Raw genomic sequence first — 14,021 nt, forward strand, 5'->3', positions numbered from 1 at the left:
CTTCTCCTGTGGATATGCGGCAGTGGGGTGGGGTGTGATGGTATGGGGAACAGCCAGTGCTCTCCTCTTCAGCCAGAAAGTCACAGACTGGGGTGGGGGGACTGCCATCACTGTTCACGAGGCAGTTTCTCCTTCTATGTCCATCTAAATCGCTAGTGAGTAGAGGAGCTAGGAGTCTAGCTTCAGGTTTGGGTGGTTCAACAGGAGGGTGGAGTAGGGCGAGGATATGGAGGAGAGGCAGGCTCTAACGCTGTTTTGCTTTGGTCAGTTCAGCGGTTGCCTACCGGCCATGAAGTCCTTTCATGGGAAGAATTCACTCTACCACTATGGGAATAGCTTCACTTCACATGTTTTCTTGAAATAGAAATTTGTATAACCACAGCCTTTTGCATCATTTTGATTAGCAATTAGTTCTTAGAATCCAGCCATGGCAGAAGAAATTGCTAAGTATCTTTTGCTTTATTCACTATACATAAATGTGAGTTGGAACTCTTTTTCTGTAAAACCAAATCTTCATCTAAATTCAGGTTATTTTATTACAGGCTGATTGTGAAAAGTGCCTTCTGATTAATAAACTCATTTTTCAGGTATGCAGTTTTGTAAATTGTTCACATTTATTAGTGTTTATTTTTGAATGTAAACTTAAGACATTTTACATATAATAACTGATTAGAAAACTTTTTTTAACAGTTAATTGCTACTATGACTATGGTCATTTTCTATTTATGGAAAAGTTTATTTTAAAATAAATTTATCTAGAAATAAAAGTGAGAAAATATTAATTAAATAATAACACAAATGGTTATTGCAGATATGACAAAACTAGACAGCTGATGGTACCCAAACCATTTGGAAAACTGGTTCAGTGGGTATGGTGGGGTGGACGCGAGATGGCTACGGAACGCCGGTAGGCGAGAAGGAAGCTGGAACGCGTTGAACGCTCCTCCGGACTAGAGGGAAAGACGGTCCCGCCTCCCCACGATTGCGGCGCAGTGCGCAGGCGCTTCGGTGCGCCTCTGCGGGGCCGCTGGGCCTCAGTGCGCAGGCGCGGGCGCGGCCGCAGGCGTGGTCTTCATGGAGCTGGCGTAGCGGTGCTGGCGCGCAAGGAGCGTCCGAGATGAACGCTGCGGAGGCCGACCGCTGGGCGTGGCTGCTAGTGCTCAGCTTTGTGTTTGGGTGCAATGTCCTTAGGATCCTTCTCCCGTCCTTCTCCTCCTTCGTAAGTGGCTGCCTGGCCTTCGGGGGCCGGTGGGGACGACGCTCCAGTCCCCGGCGGGGATGGCGTAGACACAGGGGTCTCACACTGGTCGCCCGAGAGCCAGATTCAGTCCGCGGTGGCGTCTCGGTTGATCTATTCTGTGTTTTACGACTTTTTTGAGATCGCTGCTAGCCTCTAAAAGCTGCGAAGCTTTATCCCCAAATCCGACCTTCTAGATTCTCCGGGGACGCTTTCACTTGGCAGGAATCTTCCGGCTGTGGGTGGCAGCGGCGTGCCTCCGACTGGGAGTTCGCGGTGCCCCACGCCAGCCCTGCTCATTTCCGTTAACCTCTGGTCCCTGGAGGCATTTGAGCAGCTCTCAGCTGCCAGGGTTTCCCGGAGGTCTCTCTCGAAGTCTCACCCGCAGTGTCACAGTGCCTTGTCCTGGAGAGACGGGTCCCAGGATACAGGAGTCCACATTCTTGGGGTGGGGAGACAGGTGTAGAGAGATTGTCAGTACAGTGTGATGCTTTCTGTATTCATCTGAGCGACAAGCTCTGGGGAGCACTCTTTCTGTTGTGAGTACATTACCTCTTGTCCAGATGTGACACGTGAATGTTATCATCTCGTCTTTCTTCACCTCTCAGAGGAGTCTAGCTCAGAGAGTTTAGCAGTTGCACTAAGTTATCCACCTAGTAACTGTTGGAATGGAGATTTGATCCTTTGTGAGTCTCCCAGTTCTGCCCTGCTGCCTATTGGAGAACGAATAGGGATTTGGTGGCAAACTTAAAGGGTCGTGGGGGTGGGCTGTTGGGTGTGGACGCTGTCCCCTGAGGAAAGGCGCTCTCTGTATTCTCCCCCGGGGCGGGGGTGGGGTTGGGTTGAGGAGCTGTCTGGCTCAGACTGAGATTTCAAAGATTGGGTGCATGCGGTGTAGCTTGTTCTGGGAAACAGTTCTTGTTTTTCTCTCCTAATATAAATTGGCGGTGGTGGTGGTGTACTTAATACTAGGCAGGACTTCTGCTTCTTTATGTTTTATTCTACTAGAATTCACTGAGTGCCTGTTTTATGCAAAACTATTCTAGGGCCGTTGTCCAGAGGTACAGGGAATTCTCTTAACCCCACACACTCTTCAGAATCTTTTTTGATGCTGCCTAGTCTTTAGATGATGTTCTAGGCCCTTAGCATTGCATAAAAGACTCTTGAAGAGCTGGCCCCTGTCCATCTTTCTTTATTCATTTTTTAAAAATATAAAGTACACATAAAATTTATCATCTTAGTCATTTTTAGGTGTGCAGTTCAGTGGCATTAAATACATTCACATTGTTGTGCAACCATCACTGCCATCCCAGAACTTTTTCATCTTCCTGAACTGGAAACTCTGTACCCATTATACAATAACTCCCCATTCCTGCCTATCCCAACCCTTGGCAGCCACCATTCTACTTCCTGTCTCTATGAATCTGACTACTCTTGGTACCTCACATGACTACAGTCATACAGTATTTTTCCTTTTATGTCCTGCCATTTCACTTAGCATAATCTCCATAAGGTTCATCCATGTTGTAGTCCATGTCAGAATTTTCTTCCTTTTTAAGGCTGAATAATATATCATTGCATGTTATGTACCACATTCTGTTTATTTGTTCACCTGTTGATGGACACTTGGGTTGTTTCCTTCTTTTGACTATTGTAAATAATGCTGCTAGAACATTAGTGTACAAATATCTGGTCAAGTCTCTGCTTTCAGTTCTTTTGGGTATATAATCAAGTGGAATTGCTGGATCATATGGTGAGTCTATGTTTAATTTTTTTGAGAAACTGCCATACTGTTTTTCACAGTGGCCAGGCCATTTTACGTTCCCAACAGCAGTGCACAAGGGTTCCAATTGCTCCACATCCTCCAACACTTATTATTTTTTAAATAATAGCCATCCTAATGGGTGCTAAGTGGTATCTCATTGTAGTTTTGATTTGCATTTCTGTAATAATTAGTGATGTTGCATGTCTTTTCATGTGCTTATGGCCATCTGTATATCTTTTTTAGAGAAATGTCTAGTCAAGTCCTTTGCCCCTTTTTAAACCCAGTTGTTGTGGTTTTTTGTTGTTGAGTTAGTTCTTTATATATTTTGGATATTAAACTTTTATGAAATATATGACTTGCAGATACTTTTTCCCATTCTGTAAGTTGCCTGTGCATCTTTCTTGCAGTGTCACTTCCATTCTCCCTATGTACCCTCATCCCATTTCACCTCAGGAAACTAATTTCAGTTGCCCGTAGAGGCTGTGTTGGTGTTGTCTTCCTCCCTAATTGTTCATAATTTCTCAGTATCTGATAAGGAGTGAGCAGTGTGTGTTTGGGGTATGGCAGTGGGTATAAATAAGACCTGTCATCATCTCAGGCTCCGTCACCAAGCCTACACCAAACTCGTGCTCTGCAATTAGGCCACTGTCACAATGGGGTTATTGTTGCAGTCTAGCCAGGCATGAGGCTGTGCCCTATAAGCGTAGCTGTTCATCATTTAGAAGACCTGTGTCCACATCCTATGCTGCCTCCTACAGACTGTGTAGCCTCTCTAACTTCAAACCAGTTAGCTTTCTTAAACCTATTTACCCTTGGTTGTAAACACTGGTTGTTAGCCAGGTTCAGAAGAATAACATAATTATGCTAGCAGAATACAGCCCCCATAATTAGTGTTCAAAACAGGGAAGAGTAATAAAAAGATCGGTTTTGCCTGGTCTCTGGGTTTGTGGTGAGAGTCTGTGAAAAGCTGTAGGGAACGCACTGGTCCTGGGTAGGGTAAAATGCTGCTCCTTCACAGTCAGTGGAGGCTGCCCCGTCACAGCCTCTGATGCCAAAGAAACAGAAAGTTGGATTGGGAGTACAGCGGCCTCAGGGATGGGGCCATGCCCACGTACTGCAGATTACAACCTTCCTTACAGTGTTTCTGAAGCTTCCGTCCAGCCAGAAGCTAGGGAGGGAATACACCCACCCCATTGATCAGTCAAGGCCGCCCTGGTCCCCTGGAGTGAGGCCTTTTAGGAAGCCTGAAGTAGCAGAAGTCCTTGGGTCCAGCAAAACCTGGCAAGGTGCTGGGAGACGATCTCATGGACTGCTGGGGTGGGGGTGGGATGCCTGGAGAAGGACACCCAGTCCCTGATGTTGGCGTGGTGAGACTTTTCCTGAGGGTCCCTCCCTTTTCTTCAAGCTAGTTATAAGACGCATGGATGAGAGAGCCTAGTTCAGTTACCAGGCGATCCAGTGCTTTCTTCAGCTATAGGGCTGTGGGTGGACAGAGATGCCTTTGGCTAGCACCCACTCAGTGCGGACGCAGGGGAGGCACACTGCGCAGGCGCCCCGGGAGAGACTCAGGCGGAGGGCGGGGTACTGGCGAGCTACGCCCAGTGCGCAGACGCAGTAGCCGCTCCCTCAAGGACACAGCTGTGCAGGCAGAGGGTATCGCGCCAGCTCCGTGTTGGGGCTGGGCTTGTGGGGCCCACCGCCATTTTTAGATTCAGCATTTTTGGAATTATCCTTTACTTTCTGCTCTAAAAAGTGGCCACCTCCCTTTCCGTCTAGGGTACTGAGGTGACAGGCAGACAGGATCTGCCTCTGAGGGAGTCTTCCTAGGCCCCTCCCCCCATTTCATAGAGAGTTGCGTCTGGAGTCCCTACTGTGGACTAGACATGAGGTGATCCCCAAATATTAGTTTAGGGGTGACGATACAGCTTGCTTCATAGGACCTGTACCAGGACCCTAAGAGAAGTGTGTCTGAGGGGTGATAGGGCGGAGTGCGCGTGCGCAGGCGGGGCCTCTGGTCTGGTAGTCGTCCCCGTGGGGTGATCAGTGCCAGGAGGAGGGTGGCCAGGAGGAGGGCGACCAGGAGGAGGGGCGGCCAGTGGGCCTAGATAGATTGTCTGCTTCTTAGCCCTGGCAGGGTTTGCGACTGGGCTGTCTTGGTCCTGGCCGAGCATGGTATTGGGCTGTTCAGCGTCTGGTCCCTTCTCGAGATGGAGGACTCTGTCCCCCATGTTCAGGGACACACCCGAGTGGGTGACCCGAATTAGTCGTTTCCAGGCTTCCCCACTGAATTCCAGGGAGGTACTAGCGCGAGCTGTGCACGTCATCGTGCCATGGGTTAATTTTTGTATGGGTCTAGCCCCAAGAGTTGTCAGCCGGTGAATGAGTGGTGGAGTGGGAATTTGAGGCTCCCCAGAGTGACCCCTGGTTCAAACCTCGGAATTTTGCCTTTTGGCAAAGAGGGTATCAAACCTGAACAAGATCTGAGGGTGACTCTGTCAGGAGCCATTATGAGCTCAGACTGGTGGCATCAAGGGACAAGGGTGGACAGGAAAGATTGATTCTGTCCTTTTTTTCTCTCTAGATTTCTCCACTACCTGAGACATCTTGATAAAAATTTTGTAAACTCATTTTCTGCTTCAGAATTCTCTGTGGACCTATCTCCAGATCCTTGAAAGGCCGCACCCTGCACAGCTTATCTGTTTATATCAGTTGTGTGTTAATAAGGGCCTGGAAGTTGGCTTTTGAGTACACAAAAAGACTTCAGAGATTTATTTTCTAAAAATTAATATTTGCATTACTATATTTAAATTCAAATTTTATTAAATCTTATAATTAAGTTCATAATTCTAGAACATTTTAACGTCCTTTATATGTAGTTCTTGGATGAATATTAATACTTATTTGCAAACTGCAACACTTTCAAACTTTTTTTTGCACTTATAGGTGTAATTTTTTTCAAGCATCACAGTTGTCTGACTTAACCACAAAATTGCCTTCAGTTGCTCTCATCTAAAGTTCACTCTCTTGCCCTCATTCACCTTCCACTCCTGAATAACCGTTTTTGACATTTTCAAGTTTTTGTTTTGTGTGGTCTATAATGCTAAATGATGTCTTTGTGCCTTTATTTCTTCTTTTTAAAGTATGGTTTTAAAAGTCATGTTTATTGAGGTGTAACTTGCATACAGTGAGACTGTCATCTCAAAAAGCCCTTTCTACCACTCTGCATTTGATTAAGCACCATCTGTAGATTTCCAGCTTTTGAGACATGATTCTTTGATTTATATATTTTAAGAGAATATAGCCCATTCCTATTTTCCTTTCCAGGCTGGATCAGGCTGGAGTACGTCTCCTTTAGTTAGAGCGTTGGGTAGTGGCGAGGACAGGGAAGGAGCACCGCAAAAAGATAGGTGGGTTTGAAGACCCCTACTCCCTGTGCTAGGCCTGCAGGAAGCTGCGCGGTACCGCACACACTGCGCAGGCGCCCCCGTGTGATGCACCCTGGTGCCCAGCTTGAAGTGCCTCATAGCGCAGGCGTTCGGGGGAGCCGAGGTGGGCGGCTAAAAATTTTGAGCACACGCAGTCACCCCTGGGAGACGCGCAGCGTGGCTTCCTGTCCGTGACTGAAGAGTTGTCTTGCTGTACGGCAGGAAGAAGGGACCTGTGGCTGGGGGACAAACTCATTTATTGTGCACTTGCTGTGTGCCGGGTACACATTAGATAAACTGTCCTTTCCATTTTTTTTTTATTAATCTCTTTTTAAAGTTTCGAAACGAATGTGCAAAAAAGTTATGCATACAGTACAAAGAACTAATTTTGTTTCCTGAACCATTTGAAAGTAAGCTTTCAATCTGAGCCCCCTGAATCATTCCCCGACAGTTCTGTGTATAAACAGCGGCCTTGCCCACAATACAGCCATCAAGTCCATTACTATCATCTAATCCTCTGGTCCTGTTCAGGTTTTCCACTTGTTCCAGTAACGTCCTTTTCACCAAAAGCGTCCAGTTCAGAATCATGCGTTGTGTTTACTTGTCATGTCTGTGTAGTCTCCTGCAGTCTGCAGGAATTTCTTGGTCTTTCCTTGCTTGCATGACTGTCATTTCTGAATATCAGGGCAGTGGTTTTGCAGGATGGCCGCCTACTGGGTATGTCCGATGCTTGGCAGGTATGTCCCAGAAGCCGTTGTTGCATTTCATCCACTGGCGTAGGACTTGGATTTGGGGATGTTCGCTGTGTCCTCGAAGTCCCGAGACCCTGGCCCGCCCGGTTGCCGGGCGCCACCTGGTGGCCACTATCATCTCGTCCCCGAGCGCCCGGCCTGACGTCCTCTGGAGAGTGTACCGGCCATCAGCACACGCAGGGTCCCCTCCACTTGCAGGGGCATTTTCATCAATACAAGCATACTTTAAAAAGTTCATGGAAATATTCATGTTGTATTTTAATTCTGATTTTCTACAAACTTTTTGAAGTACCCTCGTATTTTGTTTATCTGTGGAAAATCACGAGTACACACTCTTATCTCCCAATTCTAAGCTAACACCATAAAGATTCATTGTGGTTCTCTCCCCAGGCATATTTCTAACTCTCTGACAGTGAGAAGACGTTTACTCAGTATGTTTACTGTATGTGATCAGTCCTGTGTAACTAATCTTCCATCCGCACTGCCAACCCCTAACCAGTGTGGGTGCCTGCCTTGTTCTGACACAGTGTTTGGCTGGGTTCCTTCTTCCTGTCTTGTGCATCCATCCCCCTCACCCTGCTCAGATTCTGACTCCCCTGGAAGGCTGCCATTTCTTGGGGATGCCTATATTTCTGCACTTGGCCCTGACCCCCCTTGCCAGAGTGCCTCTCTGTGGGAAGGTCCTCCTCACTGTGCTTGGGCTCTGACACCCTGCTCTTGGCCACCACCTCATCATCCCACACACCCACCTTGTTCTATCCCATCTAATCTTGGACTGAATTCTTCAGGAAGGGAAGAAGATTCATGTTCCCTGTCACTTGAGTGACAGCTCTGGCAATGGAATTGGTTTTCATTGCAGAATCAAAATTTTACAGTTATAGTGAAAGATATATACATTTGTACTGTAGCAATCTGTGGGCATATTTGCAAAAGGAAAAATATACTTTGAATAGTGATTCAAATATGAGGGAGTTTTCGGGTTTTTTTTTTTTTTTTTTTTCCTGTGGTTGTTGTAGAGAGCTGGAAAAGGCAGCAGAAGCTGGCCATGTGGGTCAAGGGCAGCTTGTCCAGTCAAAAGGGACAGCAGTAGGATGTTAGGAGGAAGTGGAAAGGAAGGTATACCTGCCCAGCAGAAATTGCTGCTAGAGTTGCCTCAAAAGCGGTGGGAGGGGAGTTCCCTCAAGGGACTGCCCCAAACCATCCAGAGATGGGGCTGGCTAGGATTCCATAGAAAGAAACATTAAACGCTGGGGTGATCAGTCCAAAGCATTTATTAGGGGAACCTAGAGAGCTGCAGCAATCCTCATGATGAACAGTGAGAGACAGGGTTATTTTACCTAGGTATGTCCACCATGAAGGTATGGAGTGTATATGGGGGCTTAGGAATTTGGCTCAGGATAAGGGCTAGTTTGTACATGTTTAGCAACAGGCTTAATCTATCAGTGTTTTTGAGCAACGACCTGAACAGCTTTATCAGTACCTTGGAATGTTAAGGCCCCAGCCTGGGTTTAAGCCTGTCGGGAAAACATGCAGCTGGCCGGGTCACAGAGCAGTCAAGGCACACCATGTTTCTTGATTAGGACATAGAAAGAATGTGGGGGGAGCTGGCGGACCCTTCTGTACCCCATGAGGAAAAGCACTGATTCCCAGCTGTCTGCTCTGCCAGATGTCCAGGGTGCTGCAGAAGGATGCAGAGCAGGAGTCACAGATGAGAGCAGAGATCCAGGATATGAAGCAGGAGCTCTCTACAGTCAACATGATGGACGAGTTTGCCAGATACGCCAGGCTGGAAAGAAAGATCAACAAGATGACAGATAAGCTCAAAACTCATGGTACTGGTGGCAGTTGTAGCCTGGGAAGCATCATGAGAGCTGATTAATAGAGAAGTCTTTGTATAATGATTAGTAGAATATATGCTTTGTTTCTTGGATGTTGTAGATGCTGATAGAAACTTTCGAGTTGTCTAGAAGAAACTCAAGAGTAATTATTGCGTTCTCCTTATTTGCTGGTGAACCTTTGTTTTCTAAACACAGAAACATTTAGGATCCTGTTAGGTTTTCTTCAGAACCAATTTGTTATTGTAGGTTTTCATTTTCAAATTTAGCACTCTTCTGAAAGAAATCCAGAAAAAAACCTTATAGTAGATAACCAGAGGCTTTTGTTCCACTCTCTAGAAAAGGCTCAGCAGTATCCTTATCTGAGTGTAGACTTCAGAGCATAGTCTGCTATGATGAAGACCAATTTTGCAGGGCAGCCTGTGTACTGAGAGATGTGCTGGTGTGTGCACAGTGAGAGAGATGTCCGTGGCTAGTAAAACCTACCAGGGGTCGGTCCAGGCCAGGATAAGCTGGACACCCATTTAGGGATTCATGGCCGTGTATTGGTAAATGCTTATAAAAATAATCTGATTCAGATGATTTTTTAAATTTTTTTTGGCAGCTGGTGGTACAGGTATCCAAACCTATGACCTTGGTGTTATAAGGCTGCACTCTAACCAGCTAAGCTAACCGGCCAGTCTCTCACAGTCTTTTTTTTTTTTTTTTTTGGCAGCTGGTTGTTAGGGGATTTGAACCTGTGACCTTGGCATTATAAGGCTGTGCTCTAGCTAACTGAGCTAACTGGCCAGCCCCAGATGAATGTTCTTAAGGGTTTTCAAAATTAAAGCTATTCAGATCTCACAATCTGAGTGGATTCTATTTTAATGATGGTGTAGCTAGATGGTGGGTGACTTTTAAGGGAAAATAACATTTCTGTGTACTTGAATATTTTCTTAATTTTTCAGGACTGACATAATTGTTTCATCCTGTTTTTCCTTTCAGTGAAAGCACGGACAGCTCAATTAGCCAAGATAAAATGGGTTGTAAGTGTTGCTTTCTACATATTGCAAGTAAGTGTACTCTAGTGTCACCTGGGGTCATTAAAGTTGGTAATGGACTGGCCTCCTGAGGTACAGGGCCTGCAGAATCCAAGGCTGGGAATTCATATGTTTCCACTTTAAGCTGCTGTGTTATGTGGTCCTGCCAGCATATAACTCTGAACCCTGTGAATTTAGAAGATAGACTAAAAGAAAGCCTTTCTCTTGATTAGAGTTGTTAAGGATTGGGACTTTTTGGCAAATGAACTCTGAAGCATCTTCCCAGGAAATCTTCCATATTGCCTTTATTCCAGTGCAGTTTTGGGGGCTTGGGGGGATGAAATGAGAAGCTTATATTGACATTGTGTTTTCTGTCACCTCTTGCAGAGTGACGGAAACACAAAAGATTAACCAGAGTCCCTGTATTCAGAGCAGTGAGAAGCCCGAAGGGACTGCACCAAGGGAAAACTCCTTTAAGAGAGGAGAGCCCAGGCACAGCCCTGAGTCAGTTTTTGCTTCAGTTTTTATTGTAAAGACAAAAAAGTTACAGAAAACAGGTGGTTGATCAATCATAGTGAAAACATAAACTGGCTATGTGATAATCTTTATTAAAGCAGGTGTAACTTAAAATAGTTTAAGCAATTTACCATCAAAAGGAGTCATAAAACTAAGCTATGTGACATACAAAAAGAAACAATGAAATAAGCACCAAAGCGCTTAGCTCCCCAAGAAACTCAAAGAAACAGTTTAGGGTGAGATGTGGAATGTCCCCCAAGCACTAACTAGCAGAATATTCTTGAAGATTTTAGCTCACATACTTTCCTATCGTTTAGGTTTAGCTGCACTAAGGGCAACTGCCCCCAGAGCAATCACTTTTCACTGTGCTGCAGTTCTCTTATCTACATCAAAGGCTTTAGTCCTGTGAAAGTTTTCTGGTCTTTTCCAATCTTAGTATTTCTGTGTGTTTTCCTAAAGGCTTCGGCTTTGGTTCCTTAAGCTAGAGGCTCTGGCCTCCTAAACTACAGGACTCTGGTCCTTCTAAGCTACGGGCTTTGGCCCTATGAAATATGTGTATTTTATTTCTATCTCATTAGTGTCAGAATCCTCCACAGTTTTCCAAGATCCTCAATGACTTTGACCATTACTTGCTACCTGGTGTGCTTAAACAGCACTCTCTATGCTGCAGGTAGGGAGCCATTTTTTCTCATTGAAGTTGGCCCCCAACTTCTTATCTGTGGGATTTTTACTTGGTTAACTACCCATGGGACTGTTACTGCTTCTGCTACCATGTTACTGTAAGGTCATAATGTGCTGCTGTGCACCCACTCCAGTGGCTGCCTAATCTCTGAGTTTTAATACAATGTGTGGTCTCTCCTGAGTTAAAGGATTCAAGCCCCCCCCCCCCACCAAAAAACCCCAGATTTTTGGTTATATTAAGTAACTGATCCTGAGGCACTGTCATTTGATATGAGCTAGGTTTCACCAGGACACAGGAATTAAACCAGGTACCCTCTTTTAGGTCTGCTCATTTGAGTGGCATATTCAAGGCCATGAAGGGGACAGAAGACAACTGAAGGAATCCTGCTGGGGAAAGGATGAAAAATAAAGCATCAGTTTTCCACCCACCATTGAAACTTACAGAGGGCTCACCTCTGCATGTGTGTGCTAACACTTGTGTGTGTGTGGGGGAGAATTAACTATTTTTTCAAGGCTCTTAGAAGTATAAGATGGCTTTTGTTACTGATGTGTATTTGATACATAGTGTTTCTACTCAAAGGAAATACTCAGTGAGAAAAGAACACTTATGGAAGATCTGGTTATTTTATCAGCTAATTTAAATAGTGTGTATATAGTATTCGTATTAAAATAGTAAAATGCCTGTTCACTTAAGAAGGTTCGCCCACTTATTGGCAGTGTGTTCTAGATGTCCTTGGGAGCTCATATTTAATTAGACGTTCCATTTCAAGGTTTCAGCAATGGAAATCAGTGGCTACGTTTATGTGTCTGTTGGCTGCGAGGACTGGATTGATAGGGCTTCAGGTCATCAATCTGGAGAGTTTCCTTAGTTTTTTTAAAAAAATATTTCCTTGTCTTTCTTTCTGTGGCTATTGGTTGTGTGACTGGCAGGTTGTTTTCATTTACCAAAAGTGTCTTTCCAGGCTGCCCTGATGATCTCGCTCATTTGGAAGTACTATTCTGTCCCTGTGGCTGTTGTGCCGAGTAAGTGGATAACCCCACTAGACCGCCTGGTAGCCTTTCCTACTAGAGTAGCAGGTAAGATTTTTCTGGAATATATAGTGGGCGAGTGTAGTGAGGCTTATGTAGAGGTGTGTGGCAGAAGATTACGTTGGCCTGGCATCATTCTCACCATCCATTTAGTGAGCTCTGTGTCTCAGCCCCACATGAGGCTTGCAGTGAAGAAACGAGGTCTAGAGAAGTTACTTAACTTGTCCAGTGTCACCAGAATATTAAGGAGCAGAGCTAGGATTCAGTCCCAGGTCTGCTTCTGGAATCCATATCCAGTACTTGGAGTCTGATACCCCCTTTATTGAAACATTGCCTCTAATTCCCGAATTCTGTGTCTTTTCAACCTGTTTTATGGTTGACCTCTGCAGCACTTGCTGCTCTTTTAATTTTTGAAAGATAACCTCCTTTGGATGTTCAAAGTAATACATGTTATTGTAGAATGATTAGAAATATAGGAACAATTTTGAAAAAAATCTTATTAGCTACAGATAAACTCTCTTATTGTTGCGGTCTACTTTTTCTAGTCTTTTTTTTCCATTTATTTTGAAATAGTTAAGGTCATCTGGCAGTTATCATTTTATATCCCCTTTTTACATTATACTGTAAGCCTGTTCCCCTATGTCTTTGTTTGAGTTTCTGTAACAAAATACCATAAACTGGGTATCTTATGAACAACGGAGATTTATTTCCTGTTAGTTAAGGTAGCAGAGGCAGGAAATGTGGGCGGGACTGTTGGTGTGCTCACTTACGTTGAATTTCTTTATTTTCAGGTGGTGTTGGAATTACCTGTTGGATTTTAGTCTGTAACAAAGTTGTGGCTATCGTGCTTCACCCTTTCAGCTGAAAAGGGAGATGAAACAGCTGCGAGCCTTTTAAAAATGGATTTTCTCTTAGGTTAAAAATATGATTTACACTGTTTTGTTTTTAAGAAACAAAAATGCACAGGTTAGGTTTTTTGTTGAATATGTTTGTTCTTGGACTTTATGTGGGAATCTTACAAGAATCATGATTTTCTATACTTGTCATTGAGCCAGAAAGGCCAGTTTATGGCACGTGTGTGCCAACCAACATCATCCGAGATTTGTAGGAAATGTGAAACGTTACAGAGCGTCCACATGCTGTTACTTGTGATGTGCAGTCTTGGCATATCTTAGTCATATTGCCAACTGGAAAGTCAAAATTTCCTCACAACTTAAGTACTTTGAAGACTTAGTACTATTTCTAATCCCGTTTAGAAAGTACCTTAATTTTAATACCACTGCTGGAATATGAAAAATTGTTTTTTAATTTCGTGCAGTGCCACTTAAAGAATAACACTAATTGATGTTGCTTGTGCTTTTTCTTCCTGTTTAAAATGTCATTTGTTGGACAGGTGTTTGTATAATATTATCTACTTATTTGAGACTGTTAATTTTTCATTACAGTGTTTTATAAATATATTCCTGAGACCATAATGCGTTCTTTTGTTCTTGAATTCTGTTTTATATTTAAAGCATTTCAAATGAAGTATATTTTGTAAGCATTTAATATTTATGCTCTGTAGAATGGAACAAAGCTAAAAACAGACTAGGAAGTCTGTTTAAATTAATCTGAACTGATATCTGTTTGGCCCATAAAGTGTAATTCTGCTAAATCTACTTTTTAGAACGCTTTTTTCTAATTAAAATCTTTACAAGTGCTTGTGACTTACCTCCTTACAGCCACTTAGACAAGTGGCGTAGAGGCTTTAGCTATTAAGTGG

The 14,021-nt window shown here is 44.2% G+C and overlaps 1 protein-coding gene across 3 annotated transcripts; it reads left to right on the top strand.

Moving 5' to 3' along the window:
- The first annotated feature begins 1,065 nt into the window (after positions 1 to 1,065).
- GET1 (guided entry of tail-anchored proteins factor 1) lies at positions 1,066 to 13,718 on the top strand. Of its 3 annotated transcripts, none has more exons than XM_063095875.1 (5): positions 1,066 to 1,219; positions 8,846 to 9,011; positions 9,999 to 10,066; positions 12,193 to 12,307; positions 13,051 to 13,718. In XM_063095875.1, the coding sequence occupies exons 1-5, from the start codon at positions 1,118 to 1,120 to the stop codon at positions 13,122 to 13,124; spliced, it is 525 nt and encodes a 174-aa protein (XP_062951945.1). In that variant the 5' UTR covers positions 1,066 to 1,117; the 3' UTR covers positions 13,125 to 13,718. The 3 variants fall into 3 exon arrangements, with proteins under 3 accessions (XP_062951945.1, XP_062951953.1, XP_062951961.1); XM_063095883.1 differs by having other exon boundaries at positions 12,193 to 12,253; XM_063095891.1 differs by lacking the exon at positions 1,066 to 1,219 and adding an exon at positions 6,364 to 6,409.
- The last annotated feature ends 303 nt before the right edge of the window (positions 13,719 to 14,021 follow it).

Source organism: Cynocephalus volans, chromosome 1 (genome assembly GCF_027409185.1).
Source record: "Cynocephalus volans isolate mCynVol1 chromosome 1, mCynVol1.pri, whole genome shotgun sequence".
Lineage (NCBI taxonomy): Eukaryota > Metazoa > Chordata > Mammalia > Dermoptera > Cynocephalidae > Cynocephalus > Cynocephalus volans.